This window comes from Scyliorhinus canicula, chromosome 16, assembly GCF_902713615.1.
Source record: "Scyliorhinus canicula chromosome 16, sScyCan1.1, whole genome shotgun sequence".
Taxonomy (NCBI): Eukaryota; Metazoa; Chordata; class Chondrichthyes; order Carcharhiniformes; family Scyliorhinidae; genus Scyliorhinus; species Scyliorhinus canicula.
The window spans coordinates 81908802-81922919 of record NC_052161.1 but is presented as its reverse complement, the minus strand read 5'-3'; the positions used below and the strand labels follow the sequence as shown (position 1 = coordinate 81922919).

Genomic DNA, 14118 nt, shown 5'->3' with positions numbered 1-14118 from the left:
AGGGGGCAACAGAAAGCTACTAAAAAAGCTATAAAGAAGAGTAAGATAGAGTATGAGAGTAAACTTGCTCAGAATATAAAAACAGACAGTAAAAGTTTTTACAAATATATAAAGCAAAAAAGAGTGGCTAAGGTAAATATTGGTCCTTTAGAGGATGAGAATGGAGTTTTAATAATGGGAGATGAGGATATGGCTGAGGAACTGAACAGGTTTTTTGGGTCGGTCTTCACAGTGGAAGACACAAATAACATGCCAGCGACTGATAGAAATGAGGCTATGGCAGGTGAGGACCTTGAGAGGATTTTTATCACTAAGGAGGTAGTGATGGGCAAGCTAATGGCACTAAAGGTAGACAAGTCTCCTGGCCCTGATAAATGCATCCCAGAGTGCTAAAAGAAATGGCTGGGAAATTGCAGATGCACTAATGATGATTTACCAAAATTCACTAGACTCTTGTGGATTGGAAAGACTCTAGGTCCCGGTGGATTGGAAATTAGCAAACATGACACCACTGTTTAAAAAAGGAGGTAGGCAGAGAGCAGGAAATTATGGACCAGTGAGCTTAACTTCGGCAGTAGGGAAGATGCTGGAATCTATCATCAAGGAAGAAATAGCGAGGAATCTGGATAGAAATTGTCCCATTGGGCAGACGCAGCATGGGTTCATAAAGGGCAGGTAATGCCTAACTAATTTAGTGGAATTTTTTGAGGACATTACCAGTGCAGTAGATAACGGGGAGCCAATCAGAGGGTTAGATAGGGTGGACAGTGAGAGCCTTCTCCCGCGGATGGAGGTGGCTAGCACAAGGGGACATAGCCTTAAATTGAACTCCATTCTGAACATTTCCCATCAACCACCACATTAAACTCCATTTGCCACCTCTCAGCCCAGCTCTGCAGCTTATCTATGTCCCTCTGTAACCTGCAACATCCTTCCACACTGTCTACAACTCCACCGACTATAGTGTCGTCTGCAAATTTACTCACCCAACCTTCTGTGCCCTCCTCTCGGTCATTTATAAAAATGGCAAACAGCAACGGCCCCAGAACAGATCCTTATGGTACGCCACTCGTAACTGAACTCCATTCTGAACATTTCCCATCAACCACCACCCTCTGTCTTCTTTCAACTAGCCAATTTCTGATCCACATCTCTAAATCACCCTCAATCCCCAGCCTCCGTATTTTCTGCAATAGCCGACCGTGGGGAACCTTATCAAACGCTTTACTGAAATCCATATACACCACATCAACTGCTCTACCCTCGTCTACCTGTTCAGTCACCTTCTCAAAGAACTCAATAAGGTTTGTGAGGCATGACCTACCATTCACAAAACCATGCTGACTATCCCTCATCATATTATTCCTATCCAAATGATTATAAATCGTATCTCTTATAATCCTCTCCAAGACTTTACCCACAACAGACGTGAGGCTCACCGGCCTATAGTTACCGGGGTTATCTGTACTCCCCTTCTTGAACAAAGGGACCACATTTGCTATCCTCCAGTCCTCTGGCACTATTTCTGTAGCCAATGATGACATAAAAATCAAAGCCAAAGGCTCAGCAATCTCTTCCCTGGCTTCCCAGAGAATCCTAGGATAAATCCCATCAGGCCCCGGGGACTTATCTATTTTCACCTTGTCCAGAATTGCCAACACTTCTTCCCTACGCACCTCAATGCCATCTATTCTATTAGCCTGGGTCTCAGCATTCTCCTCCACAACATTATCTTTTTCCTGAGTGAATACTGACGAAAAGTATTCATTTAGTATCTCGCTTATCTCCTCAGCCTCCACACACAACTTTCCACCACTGTCCTTGACTGGCCCTACTCTTACCCTAGTCATTCTTTTATTCCTGACATACCTATAGAAAGCTTTTGGGTTTTCCTTGATCCTACCTGCCAAAGACTTCTCATGTCCCCTCCTTGCTCGTCTTAGCTCTCTCTTTAGATCCTTCCTCGCTTCCTTGTAACTATCAAGCGCCCCAACTGAAACTTCACGCCTCGTCTTCACATAGGCGTCCTTCTTCCTCTTAACAAGAGATTCCACTTCTTTGGTAAACCACGGTTCCCTCGCTCGACCCCTTCCTCCCTGCCTGACTGGTACGTACTTATCAAGAACACGCAATAGCTGTTCCTTGAACAAGCTCCACATATCCAGTGTGCCCAACCCTTGCAGCCTACTTCTCCAACCTACACATCCTAAGTCATGTCTAATGGCATCATAATTGCCCTTCCCCCAGCTACAACATGTATGGTTGGTCTGGTCCACCCATCCCTTTCTTACTCGGTGGGGCCTTCTCCCTCAGGTGTGTCTCTTCGAGGAAAATGATGTTGGCTTTTGTTCCTTTCAGATGGGTGAACACTCTGGATCTTGTCACTGGGCCGTTGAGTCCCCTGACGTTCCAGGTGACTATTATGATCGTTTTTTGGCCTGTTTCCCCTCTTCCCCCACCCTGCTGTGGGGTCAAACGTACTGAACTTGTTGATGCGCTACTGCCATCGGGGGTTTCCATTTGTTAGGGGACCATCCAAAATGGCCACGGTCATAGTACAAATTATGAGAACAGGCCCCTGCACTCCTGGGTTTCCCTTGTCCAGGGGCCACCCAGCATGGCATCCTTTCCGCCACCGTAATACTGTCCTTGACTAGCAGTGCCACACCTCCCCCTCTTTTGCCCCCTTCTCTGAGCTTACTAAAATACCTAAACCCCGGAACCTGCAACAACCATTCCTGTCCTCGCTCTATCCATGTCTCTGAAATGGCCACAACATCGAAGTCCCAGGTACCAACCCATGCTGCCAGTTCCCCTACCTTACTTCGTATACTCCTGGCATTGAAGTAGACACACTTCAGACCACCTACCTGAACACTGGCACCCTCCTGCGAAGTCATATCTGTGCTCCTGACCTCTATACTCTCAATCTCCCGTACCCCAAAACTACAATCCAGGTTCCCATGCCCCTGCTGAATTAGTTTAAACCCCCCCAAAGAGCACTAACAAATCTCTCCCCCCCCCTCCCCCCCCCCCCCCCCCCCTCCCCCCGCCCATGATATTGGTGCCCCTCAGGTTCTCTCTCCCTATTGCTCTCTCTCCCTATTCCTCATCTCACTATCACGTGGCACGGGCAACAACATAGAGATAACAACTCTGTTTGTTCTCGCTCTGAGCTTCCATCCTAGCTCCCTAAAGGCCTGCCTGACATCCTTGTCCTACCTATGTTGTTAATGCCAATGTGGACTACGACTTGGGGCTGCTCCCCCTCCCCCTCCCCCTTAAGGACCCGGAAAACACGATCCGAGACATCACGCACCCTTGCACCTGGGAGCCACATACCAAATGTGAGTCTCTCTCGCTCCCACAAAATCTCCTATCTGTGCCCCTGACTATTGAGTCCCCAATTACTAATGTACTGCTCCTCTCCCCCCTTCCCTTCTGAGCAACAGGGACAGACTCCGTGCCAGAGGCCCGTACCCCATGGCTTACCCCTGGTAAGTCGTCCCCCCCACAAGTATCCAAAACGGTATACTTGTTACTCAGGGGAACGACCGCAGGGGGTCCCTGCACTGACTGCTTCTTCCCAGTCCCTCTTCCCAGACCCATCTATCGTCAGTCTTTGGTGTAACTACTTCCCTGAAGCTCCTATCTATGCCCCCTCTGCCTCCCGAATGATCCGAAGTTCATCCAACTCCAGCTCCAGTTCCCTAACTCGGTCTTGGAGGAGCTAGAGCTGGAGCATGAGTCACAGAAAGTTCGTTCACAGGTGCAACAGGTGATTAAGGCGGCAAATGGAATTTTGTCCTTCATTGCTAGAGGGATGGAGTTTAAGACTAGGGAGGTTATGTTGCAATTCTATAAGGTGTTAGTGAGGCCACACCTGGAGTATTGTCTTCAGTTTTGGTCTCCTTACTTGAGAAAGGACGTATTGGCGATGGAGGGTGTGCAGAGGAGATTCACTAGGTTAATCCCAGGGCTGAAGGGGTTGGATTATGAGAAGAGGTTGAGTAGACTGGGACTGTACTCGTTGGAATTTAGAAGGATGAGGGGGAATCTTATAGGAACATTTAAAATTATGAAGGGAATAGATAGGATAGATGCGGGCAGGTTGTTTCCACTGGCAGATGAAAGCAGAACTAGGGGACATAGCCTCAAAATAAGGGGAAGTAGATTTAGGACTGAGTTTAGGAGGAACTTCTTCACCCAAAGGATTGTGAATCTATGGAATTCCTTGCCCAGTGAAGCAGTTGAGGCTCCTTCATTACATGTTTTTAAAGTAAAGATAGATAGTTTTTTAAAGAAGAAAGGGATTAAGGGTTATGGTGTTCGGGCCGGAAAGTGGAGCTGAGTGCACAAAAGATCAGCCATGATCTCATTGAATGGCGGAGCAGGATCGAGGGGCCAGATGTCCTACTCCTGCTCCTAGTTCTTATGTTCTTGTGTTCTTATGTTATGTTCCTATTCCCATCCTATTCATGTATTTGTCAAGATGCCCCTTAAATGTCACTATTGTCCCTGCTTCCACCCCCTCCACCGGCTGCGTGTTCCAGGCACCCACTACCCTCTGTGTAGCCTCGAACATCTCCTCTAAACCTAGCCCCTTGCACCTTAAACCTATGCCCCCTAGTAATTGACCCCTCTACCCTTGAGAAAAGCCTCTGACTATCCACTCTGTCTATGCCATTCATAATTTTGTAGACCTCTATCAGGTCACCCCTCAACCTCCGTCGTTCCAGTGAGACAAACCGAGTTTATTCAACTGCTCCTTATAGCTAATGCCCTCCATACCAGGCAGCATCCTGGTAAATCTCTTCTGCACACTCTCTAAAGCCTGGTAGTGTGGCGACCAGAATTGAACATTATACTCCAAGTGTGACCTAACTAAGGTTCTGTACAGCTGCAACATGACTTGCCAATTCTTGTACTCAATGCCCTGGCCAATGAAGGCAAGCATGCCGTATGCCTTCTTGACTACCTTCTCCACCTGTGTTGCCCCTTTCAGTGACCTGTGGACCGTAACACCAATATCTCTCTGACTTTCAATACTCTTGAGGGTTCTACCATTCACTCTATATTCCCTACCTGCATTAGTCCTTCCAAAATGTATTACCTCACATTTGTCCGGATTAAACTCCATCTGCCATCTCTCTGCCCAAGTCTCCAAACGATCTAAATCCTGCTGTATCCTCTGACAGTCCTCATCGCTATCCGCAATTCCACCAACCTTTTGTGTTGTCTGCAAACTTACTGATCAGACCAGTTACATTTTCCTCCAAATCATTTATATATACTACGAACAGCAAAGGTCCCAGCACAGCACAGTCCCTGCAGAACACCACTAGTCACAGGCCTCCAATTAGAAAAGCACCCTTCCATTGCTACTCTGCCTTCTATGACCTAGCCAGTTCTGTATCCATCTTGCCAGCTCACCCCTGATCCTGTGTGACTTCACCTTTTGTAACAGTCTACCATGAGGGATCTTGTCAAAGGCCTTACTGAAGTCCATATAGACAACATCCACTGCCCTATCTGCATCAATCATCTTTGTGACCTCTTCGAAAAAAACTATCAAGTTAGTAGTCGATGATCGGTTTCTTGGTCTTTCCAACATTTAGAGAGGTTGTTTTCAGCACACAATGCAACCAAGTGGTTTATTTCCCTCCTGTAGTCTGATTCGGCGTTGTTTAAGATACAGCCCACCACAGTCGTATCATCCTTAAACTTATAAATTGAGTTGGAGTTAAATCTTGCCACACAGTCAAATGTGTATCGGGAGTACAGTAGAGGACTGAGCGCACATCCTTGCGGAGCCCCGGTGTTGAAGGCTATTGTGGAGGAGGTGCTGTTGCCTTCCCTGACAGATTGCAGTCTGTTGGTGAGGAAGTCGAGGATCCAGCTGCACAGGGAGGGGTCAAGTCCAAGATTGCGGAGTTTGGTTATTAGTCTTGTTGCGATAATGGTGTTGAAGGCGGATCTGTAGTCGATGAACAACAGTCTTACATAGTTGTCCGTGTTGTCGAGGTGTTTGAGAGTTGATTGTAAAGCCAGGGAGATCGCATCTGCTGTGGTTGCAGTGATCGGCAAACTGCAGTGGATCGAGACCGTCTGGGAGGCTGGCAGTGATCCGTCTCATGACTAGCCGCTCGAAACATTTCATGATAACAGACATCAGGGCCTCTGGTCGGTAGTCATTGAGGCAGGCTACCTTGTTCTTTGCTACTGGTATTATGGTGGTCTTCTCGAAGGGGGTGGCACCTCAGAGCGCTGGAGTGAGGTGGTGAAGATATCTGCAAATACACTCGCCAGCTGGTCGGCACAGGCTCTGAGTGCTCGCCCAGGGACTCCGTCGGTCTGCAGAGAAAGTAGGCGACCTTGCCAGAGAAAACTCTCAAACCTAGAAGGAAGAAATACCAAAACAAAAGGCTGAACTTCAGAAAGACATGAACTGGAAGTCATCCCAGTGCATATGGGATCCTTTATCTTTTCATTTTATTAATGTTTTGGGTGGGTGTTTGTGTATAGAGTGGGGGTAGTTTGAAGGGAGTGCTGGAAAAGGGACAGTACATAGTCAGTTACATTTTCTGTTTAATTATAATGCTGTTCATAAACTGTTTCTGGTGTATTAAAGTTATAAATCTGCTGACTGCAGTATTGGGCTCAGCCCAGTGACCTTGGATATTTAAATTAAATCTAATATTACTTTTGTTGCGATGCTGGGTCAAGTGGGGCTGGAATTGACCATACTCTCGCCCAGGGTGTCATGCCATAATTTGGGGGTTCGGCCCTGGGATACTTCGAATGGTAAACAGCGACATTTTGGGTATGGTATATATTAAAGAGACAGCACTTTAATTATTTAACAGGATGGGGCAATTTAGCATGGCCAATCCCTCTGACCTGTACATCGTTGGACTGTGGAAGGAAACTGGAGCACCCAGAGGAAATCCACGCCAACTTGGGGAGAAAGTAGAAACTCCACACAGACGGACACCCGAGGCCTGAATTGAACCCAGGTCGCTGGCGCTGTGAGGCAGCAGTGCTAACCACTGTACCACCCAAAACTCTTATTTTCTGAGACACAGCTATTTGAACGGGGGGGAAAAATAGCAGGCATAAGTTAACAACCAAAGTTTTTTTTCCAAAATAGCTGATAAACGTCTACGCACAGCCGGCACACTAAACACTCCTACTACGGACTGGTGAGGTCACAAGTCATGCATTTTCATTGCATATGCACACACCCTCACTACATTTCCTTCATTACATCAGTGACTTAACCTTTGAATTCATTGCCTCTGACGTATTTTGGGGTAAATTTATAAAAACACTATAAAATCAAAGCTGTTTATTGCTATTTGGGATCTTAGTATATGCTAAATGGTTGCATGTTTGTCTCTGATACATAGAGACACAGAAGATAGGAGGAGGAGGAGGCCTTTGACCCTTCGAGCCTGCTCTGCCATTTATCATGATCATGGCTGATCATCCAACTCATAGCGTAATCCTCCTTTCGCCCCATAGCCTTTGATTCCATTCACCCCAAGTGATGCTGTGAATTACTTGAATTGCAGTGACTGAAACGCTTGATGTGAAAACAGAAAAGCAAATCTTTATTATGAAATAAAACAGTTGACACTGTTAATTGCAATAACATTAATTGCAATAGCACTGCATTTTCTCCATACAGTAGCTCCTGAATGTATGAAGTCTTTGAGTTAGAGGTCCACAGTCATTTTCAAGGAATTCATTACCTCAGTAACCTTGTTTAATGGGTTTAAAACTGCTCTCTCCCCTTTGCAGGCCCTCATGCCGCTGCTGCTCTGGTGTTCAGGCTGCGTCGCTCACCCTTTCGATGCTCCTCCAATCACAGGCTACTTTTCTCCTGTATTTGCTGCTGATTGGCTCACTAGTGAAGTGCAATTGAACCTATTAGCAGCAAGTGTAGGGGAGAAACAGCCTTGTGATTGGAGGAGCAGCTCAAATATTTTGCCACTCCTACATATGGGAGCAACTTTTCTCCCACTGGTCATGCCTGTAATTTTCTTTCCTTTTGGGGGGGCTTTTGAAGATAATTTGTACGATCCGTTGTCACAGGTTGTAACTTGCTGGGGCTGATGAGACTAGCCCTCATCGGGAGAATTAGGCACATGTATATGCGTTTAACCAGGTGAGTCAACTGAGAACCAATTCTCATTTACCTGACCAAAAGGCTAACACGATAGTAACAGAAATTACACAACAAATCAATTAATTTAAACACTTTAAAAAAAGTATAAATTGGTAGTAAACAGTTTAGCGTACAAATATCAGCCAACTGAGCCTTGACCGTTCGGCAATACGTTTGGCATGGTACTAAAATTGGATCCAATCTTTGGCAGCTGCAAACTAGAATTAATTACAATCAAAGACTTTTGAGGTAACCAATTTGATCAAGTCATAAGACTTAAGATTATCAGAGACACTGAAATGTAACAAACTTTTGAAATACGACGGTGTTTTCCCCAGCAAAGTTCAATATATTAACACAAGCCAGTGGAGTTGGTAACTTGTGTGAAATGAGGGCCAGTTAACTAGGGAGTACAGATCACAGTAATTATTGCGAAAGGGGGAACAACTCACGCATCTAATTGCAGAGTGGTAGAGGACAGCTATCATCCCAAAAGCGGTTTTTGAAGCCATTTCATTCATGAGGTCACCAAATCAAAAACAGGCCGGATAGACATCTGAACTATGGTCCATCAAGAAGAGTGAGCAAAGCAGGACTTATTGCGGGCAGTGTTATTAGGGATAGTGTATTGAGATGGATAGAAAACTGGTTTGCAGAGAGAGAACAAAGAGTAGGAATTAATGGGTCTTTTTCAAATTGGAAGGCATTGACCAGTGGGGCACCATAGGGATCAGTGCTGGAACCCCAGCTATTCACGATATATATTAATAATTTAGACGAGGGAACAAAACATAATATCTCGCAATTTGCAATAATACCAAATTGGGTAAGAGCTGTGAGGAGGATGCAGAGATCCTTCAGTGTGATTTGGACAGGTTGAATGAGTGGCAGATGCAGTATAATTTGGATAAATACGAGTTTATCCACTTTGGTAGCAAAAGCAAGAAGGCAGACTTATCGTAATGGTCATAAATTAGGAGATGGGAATGTGCAACGAGACCTGGGTTTCCTCGTACGCTAGTCACTGAAGGTGAGCATACAGGTGCAGCAGGTGGCATAAGAAGGCAAATTGTGTGCTGCCCTTCATTGCAAGAAGATTTGAGTACAGGAGCAGGAATGTCTTGCTGCAATTATATCGGGCCTTGGTGAGGTCACACCTGGAATATTGTGTGCAGTTTTGGTATCCTTGTCTGAGTGTGGATGTTTTTGCATTGGAGGGAGTGCAGCAAAGGTTTACCGGACTGATTCCTGGGATGGCGGGATTGACTTACGAGGAGAGATTGAATTGTTTAGGATTGTATTCGCTGGGGTTCATGAGAATGAGGCGGATCTCATAGAAACCGATAATATTCGAACAGGATTAGACAGTGTAGTTGCAAGAAGGATGTTCCAAATGGTGGATGTGTCCAGAACCAGGGGGTCACAGTCTGAAGATACGAGGTAGACGATTTAGGATAGAGATGAAAAATTTCTTCACCCAGAGAGTGATGAACCTATACCACAGGAAGTAGTTGAGGCCAATACATTGTTTTCAAGAATATATATTTATATATTTGGACTGGGGGAGGAAACCAGAGCACCCGGAGAAAATCCACACAGACACGGGGAGATCGTGCAGACTCCATAGACAGTGACCCAAGCCGGGAATCAAACCTTGGAGCTGTGAAGCTACTGTGCTAACCACTGTGTTGCCGTGCCAGCCGAGTCACATGTCGGCCAGATGGCAGACTTCTTTCCTTAAAGCAGTGATTTTCAAAGTGGGGGTTGTGACCTGCGAATGGATCGTGGGATGATGTAGAATGGGTCACTAAAAGGTCACCAAAAATGATCCCCAAAGATTGCCTGACCATTTTCTATCTAGGTAAATTCTCACTGCAATACAGTGTGTGACCACATGAGGCTGATGTAGAAGCTTGTGCCATGGACTTTGTCGCCTCATGGGCCAGTGTAGTTGAGGCAGTTTTCAGTCAGTGACCTGTAAAAGTGGCATTTCCTGCCACTGTGTTCAGCGTCGGGATCTGTATTATTTCTTGAGTTCAGTGTGTCACTAACATTCTCATTATCATTATCATTCAGTTGACCCAGGCGTATAGCCTCCTACACTCCTACAAAGTATTTCCACTCTCGAATTGTCTCTCCACACTGGACTTTTGTCCTTCAAGAACACTTCTATTTTTCATCACCTCCCCCGCCACTATCCACCCCTCTTCCCAGGTACTCGTCCCCAAGCATCCGTCTCTGATGTGTGGCTACATGGACTTCCATCAGCTGAATTGGTTCCAATGTCGCAAGGACTTTTGCTTTTAGCTTTATTGGATCTTCAATTGGCCGCCAAGGATGGCATTAGCTGGCGAATAAACGCATGTATACAGGAGCCAGTAAAATGTTCCAGGTGTATGGAGTGGAATGTGTCTGCACATTTTGCGTATTGGTCAGCTGAGATGTGCTCAGGCATTGTTTTTTTTTAAACAATGTTTTCAGTCATATTTACCTGGGAGACGGTACTGACAGGCATCCAGTGACATTCTGTCTGACCGTGTTTTTAATTCAGCACTTAGCCCCTGTTTCTGAAGTGGATGTTTAAGTTCAGATTCCTATCCAAGGTCATGTTTGGTTTTGAATAGGCATCACGATGGCACAGTGGGTTAGCTTTGCTGCCTCACGACGCTGAGGTCTCAGGTTCGATCCCGGCTCTGGGTCACTGTCTGTGTGGAGTTTGCACATTTGCACATTCTCCCCATGTTTGCGTGGGTTTCGCCCCCACAACCCAAAGATGTGCAGGCTAGGTGGATTGGCCATGCTAAATTGCCCCTTAATTGGAAAAAATGAATTGGGTACTCTAAATTTGTAAAAAAAAAGTTAGGTTTTGTATGACTGAACATGACGTTGTTCAAGCTGTGTAACATTCAACAAGTTAATCTTTCCAGCATGCAATTCTCCAAATGCTAACAATGGGTGTGAAGGTATAAAATACCCAGAGCTACACCTTTTAGCAAGGTGTTAGGATAGATCTGTCCTTTAAGGTGAAACAGCAGCACAATTTATCACTTTTAACAATACATAGAACATTACAGCGCAGTACAGGCCCTTCGGCCCTCGATGTTGCGCCGTGAAACCACTTTAAAGCCCATCTAGACTATTCCCTTATCGTCGATATGTCTATCCAATGACCATTTGAATGCCCTTAGTGTTGGCGAGTCCACTACTGTTACAGGCAGGGCATTCAACGCCCTTACTACTGTTGGAGTAAAGAACCTACCTATATCTATCTCTCCTCAATTTAAAGCTATCTCCCCTCATGCTAGACATCACCATCCGAGGAAAAAGGCTCTCACTGTCCACCCTATCTAATCCTCTGATCATCTTGTATGCCTCAATTTAGGCACCTCTTAACCTTCTCTCTAACGGAAACAGCCTCAAGTTCCTCAGCCTTCCCTCATAAGATCTTCCCTCCATACCAGGCAACATTCTGGTAAATCTCCTCTGCACCCTTTCCAATGCTTCCACATCCTTCCTATAATGCAGCGACCAGAATTGCGTGCAATACTCCAAATGCGGCCGCACCAGAATTTTGTACAGCTGCAACATGACCTCATGGCTCCGAAACTCAATCCCTCTTCCAATAAAAGCTAACACACCGCACGCCTTCCTAACAACCCTCTCAACCTGGGTGGCAACTTTCAGGGATCTATGTACATGGACACTGAGATCTCTGCTCATCCACACTACCAAGAATCTTACCATTAGCCCAGTACTGTAATAACACACAAGTTCGAACAATTAGTACGACTTTTCTAATAGTAACTATGGCGAATTTATTGTGAATGTGACATGTGTTGCAAGCGGTGGTCATTTTGGAAAAATGGGTCGGTGATAAAAAAACACTGCCTTAAAGGGACATTAATCAACCAGATGGGTTTTTAGAACCGTTTTATATTCCAGTTTTATTAGCCAAATTTAGCTGCCATGGTGGGATTTGAACCCACGTCCCGGAATTTATCTCTGGATTACTAGTCTAGTGACATTACCACTGCACCATTGTCTGCCCTGCATTGATAAGGATGAAAAAGCTCCCCATTGCTTGAACCAAATTGTTTGTATCAATAGAGAAAGAGCGGGGCCTGAAATAGAAACCTGTGGGACATCCTCTTCACTCTAAGAGAGACAGAAATAAAGCTGTCTGATTTAAAACACTGAATACAGTTAGAAAGCTAGTTCATTGACCATGCATATATATACAAAGAACAAATTACATTATTTTTTTTAAATGGTGTGTTGATTTGTGCGGTTGATTATTTTCTCTCTGTTGAAGGGCACTCAACTATTTTTCTTTTGATTTTCTAGAGTCAGACTCAACCACTAATCAAGACACCTCCAACTGTTATGCAGCCTCTCTCACAGCAGCCATATGGTGTCCCACCTCAGCCCCAGTCTCTCTTGCAGACATCCATGGCAGCTGCTCCCCTCAATCCATTGCTGTCAGCACAGCCTCAACCTTTACTGCAGCAGCCACAGCAGAAACGTAAGTCACTCAAGATCTGCATTCATGTTACTAACTGTGGTAGATGACACATTCTCACCACTGTAAATTAAGCATAAATTACCATCTACGTCTTCATTTGAGTTCTCTTCAATCTAAACCTACAATGAAGGTCTTTAGGCTTTTTAAGGACGAATCCCCGATGACTGACGTTCTCAACCATTTTGTCCCCCATGTTCGTTTCCATAGATTTCCTTCAGCACAATACAAGTAATGTTTCCGAATAAAAAATTAATTTTACCATAAACATAAATTTTTGTTTAACATAATGTATACCTTGTTGGGGCTGAGCAACCATTCTGTCAAGACGTTGAGCCATCAACAAGAGCATGCCCTTGTTACGATCATTCCTAGAACCATAGAATTAACAGTGCAGAAGGAGGCAATTTGGAACATCAAGCCTGCACCGGCCCTTGGAAAGAGCACCCTACTTAAGGCCACGCATCCTACAGCAAGATCTGGGCAGGTTGGGCGAGTGGGCAAACCAATGGCAAATGCAGTATAATTTGAATAAGTGTGAGGTTATTCATTTTGGAAGCAAAAATAGGAAGCAGATTATTACCTGAATGGTTGTAAATTGGGAGAGGGGAGTGTGCAGCGGGGCCTGGGTGTCTTTGTGCACCATTCGCTGAGGGTAAGCATGCAAGTGCAGCAGGCGGTAAAGAAGGCTAATGGTATGTTGGCCTTCATTGCAAGAGGTTTCGAGTATAGAAGCAGGGATGTGTTGCTGCAATTGTACAGTGCCTTGGTGAGGCCACACCTGGAGTATTGTGTGCAGTTTTGGTCTCCTTCTCTGAGGAAGGATGTTCTTGCGAGGGAGTGCAGCGAAGGTTTACCAGACTGATTCCAGGGATGGCGGGACTGTCATATGAGGAGAGATTGACAAGATTGGGATTGTTCTCGCTGGAATTCAGAAGAATGAGGGGGGAATCTCATAGAGACTTTTAAAATTCTAACAGGACTAGATAGGGTAGATGCAGGGAAGATGTTACCAATGAGCAGCACGGTAGCATAGTGGTTAGCACAAATGCTCCACAGCTCCAGGATCCCAGCTTCGAATCCTGACTTGGGTCACTGCCTGTGTGGAGTCTGCACGTTCTCCCCATGTGTGCGTGGGTTTCCTCCGGGTCCTCCAGTTTCCTATCACAGTCCAAAAATGTGCCAGTTAGGTGGATTGGCCATGCTAAATTGCCCTTAGGGTCCAAATTGCCCGTAGTGTTGGGTGGGGTTATGGGGATAGGGTGGAGGTATGGGGTTGGGTAGGGTGCTCTTTCCAAGAACCGGTGCAGACTCGATGGGCCAAATGGCCTCCTTCTGCGCTGTAAATGCTATGATGGGTGTGTCCAGAGCCAGCTGTCACAGTCTGAGAATTCAGGGTAAACCATTTCGGACAGAGGTAAGGAGACAT

General features: G+C 45.5%; 1 protein-coding gene across 3 annotated transcripts in view; it reads left to right on the top strand.

Annotated features, from left to right (window-relative positions):
- Positions 1-14118, top strand: part of ccar1 (cell division cycle and apoptosis regulator 1) — a 345705-nt gene that overhangs the window by 156136 nt on the left and 175451 nt on the right. For all 3 annotated transcript variants that reach the window (XM_038773488.1, XM_038773487.1, XM_038773489.1), the window contains one exon: positions 12515-12692. In XM_038773488.1, coding sequence (XP_038629416.1) covers positions 12515-12692 — 178 coding nt within the window. The remainder of the gene's footprint in view (positions 1-12514; positions 12693-14118) is intronic.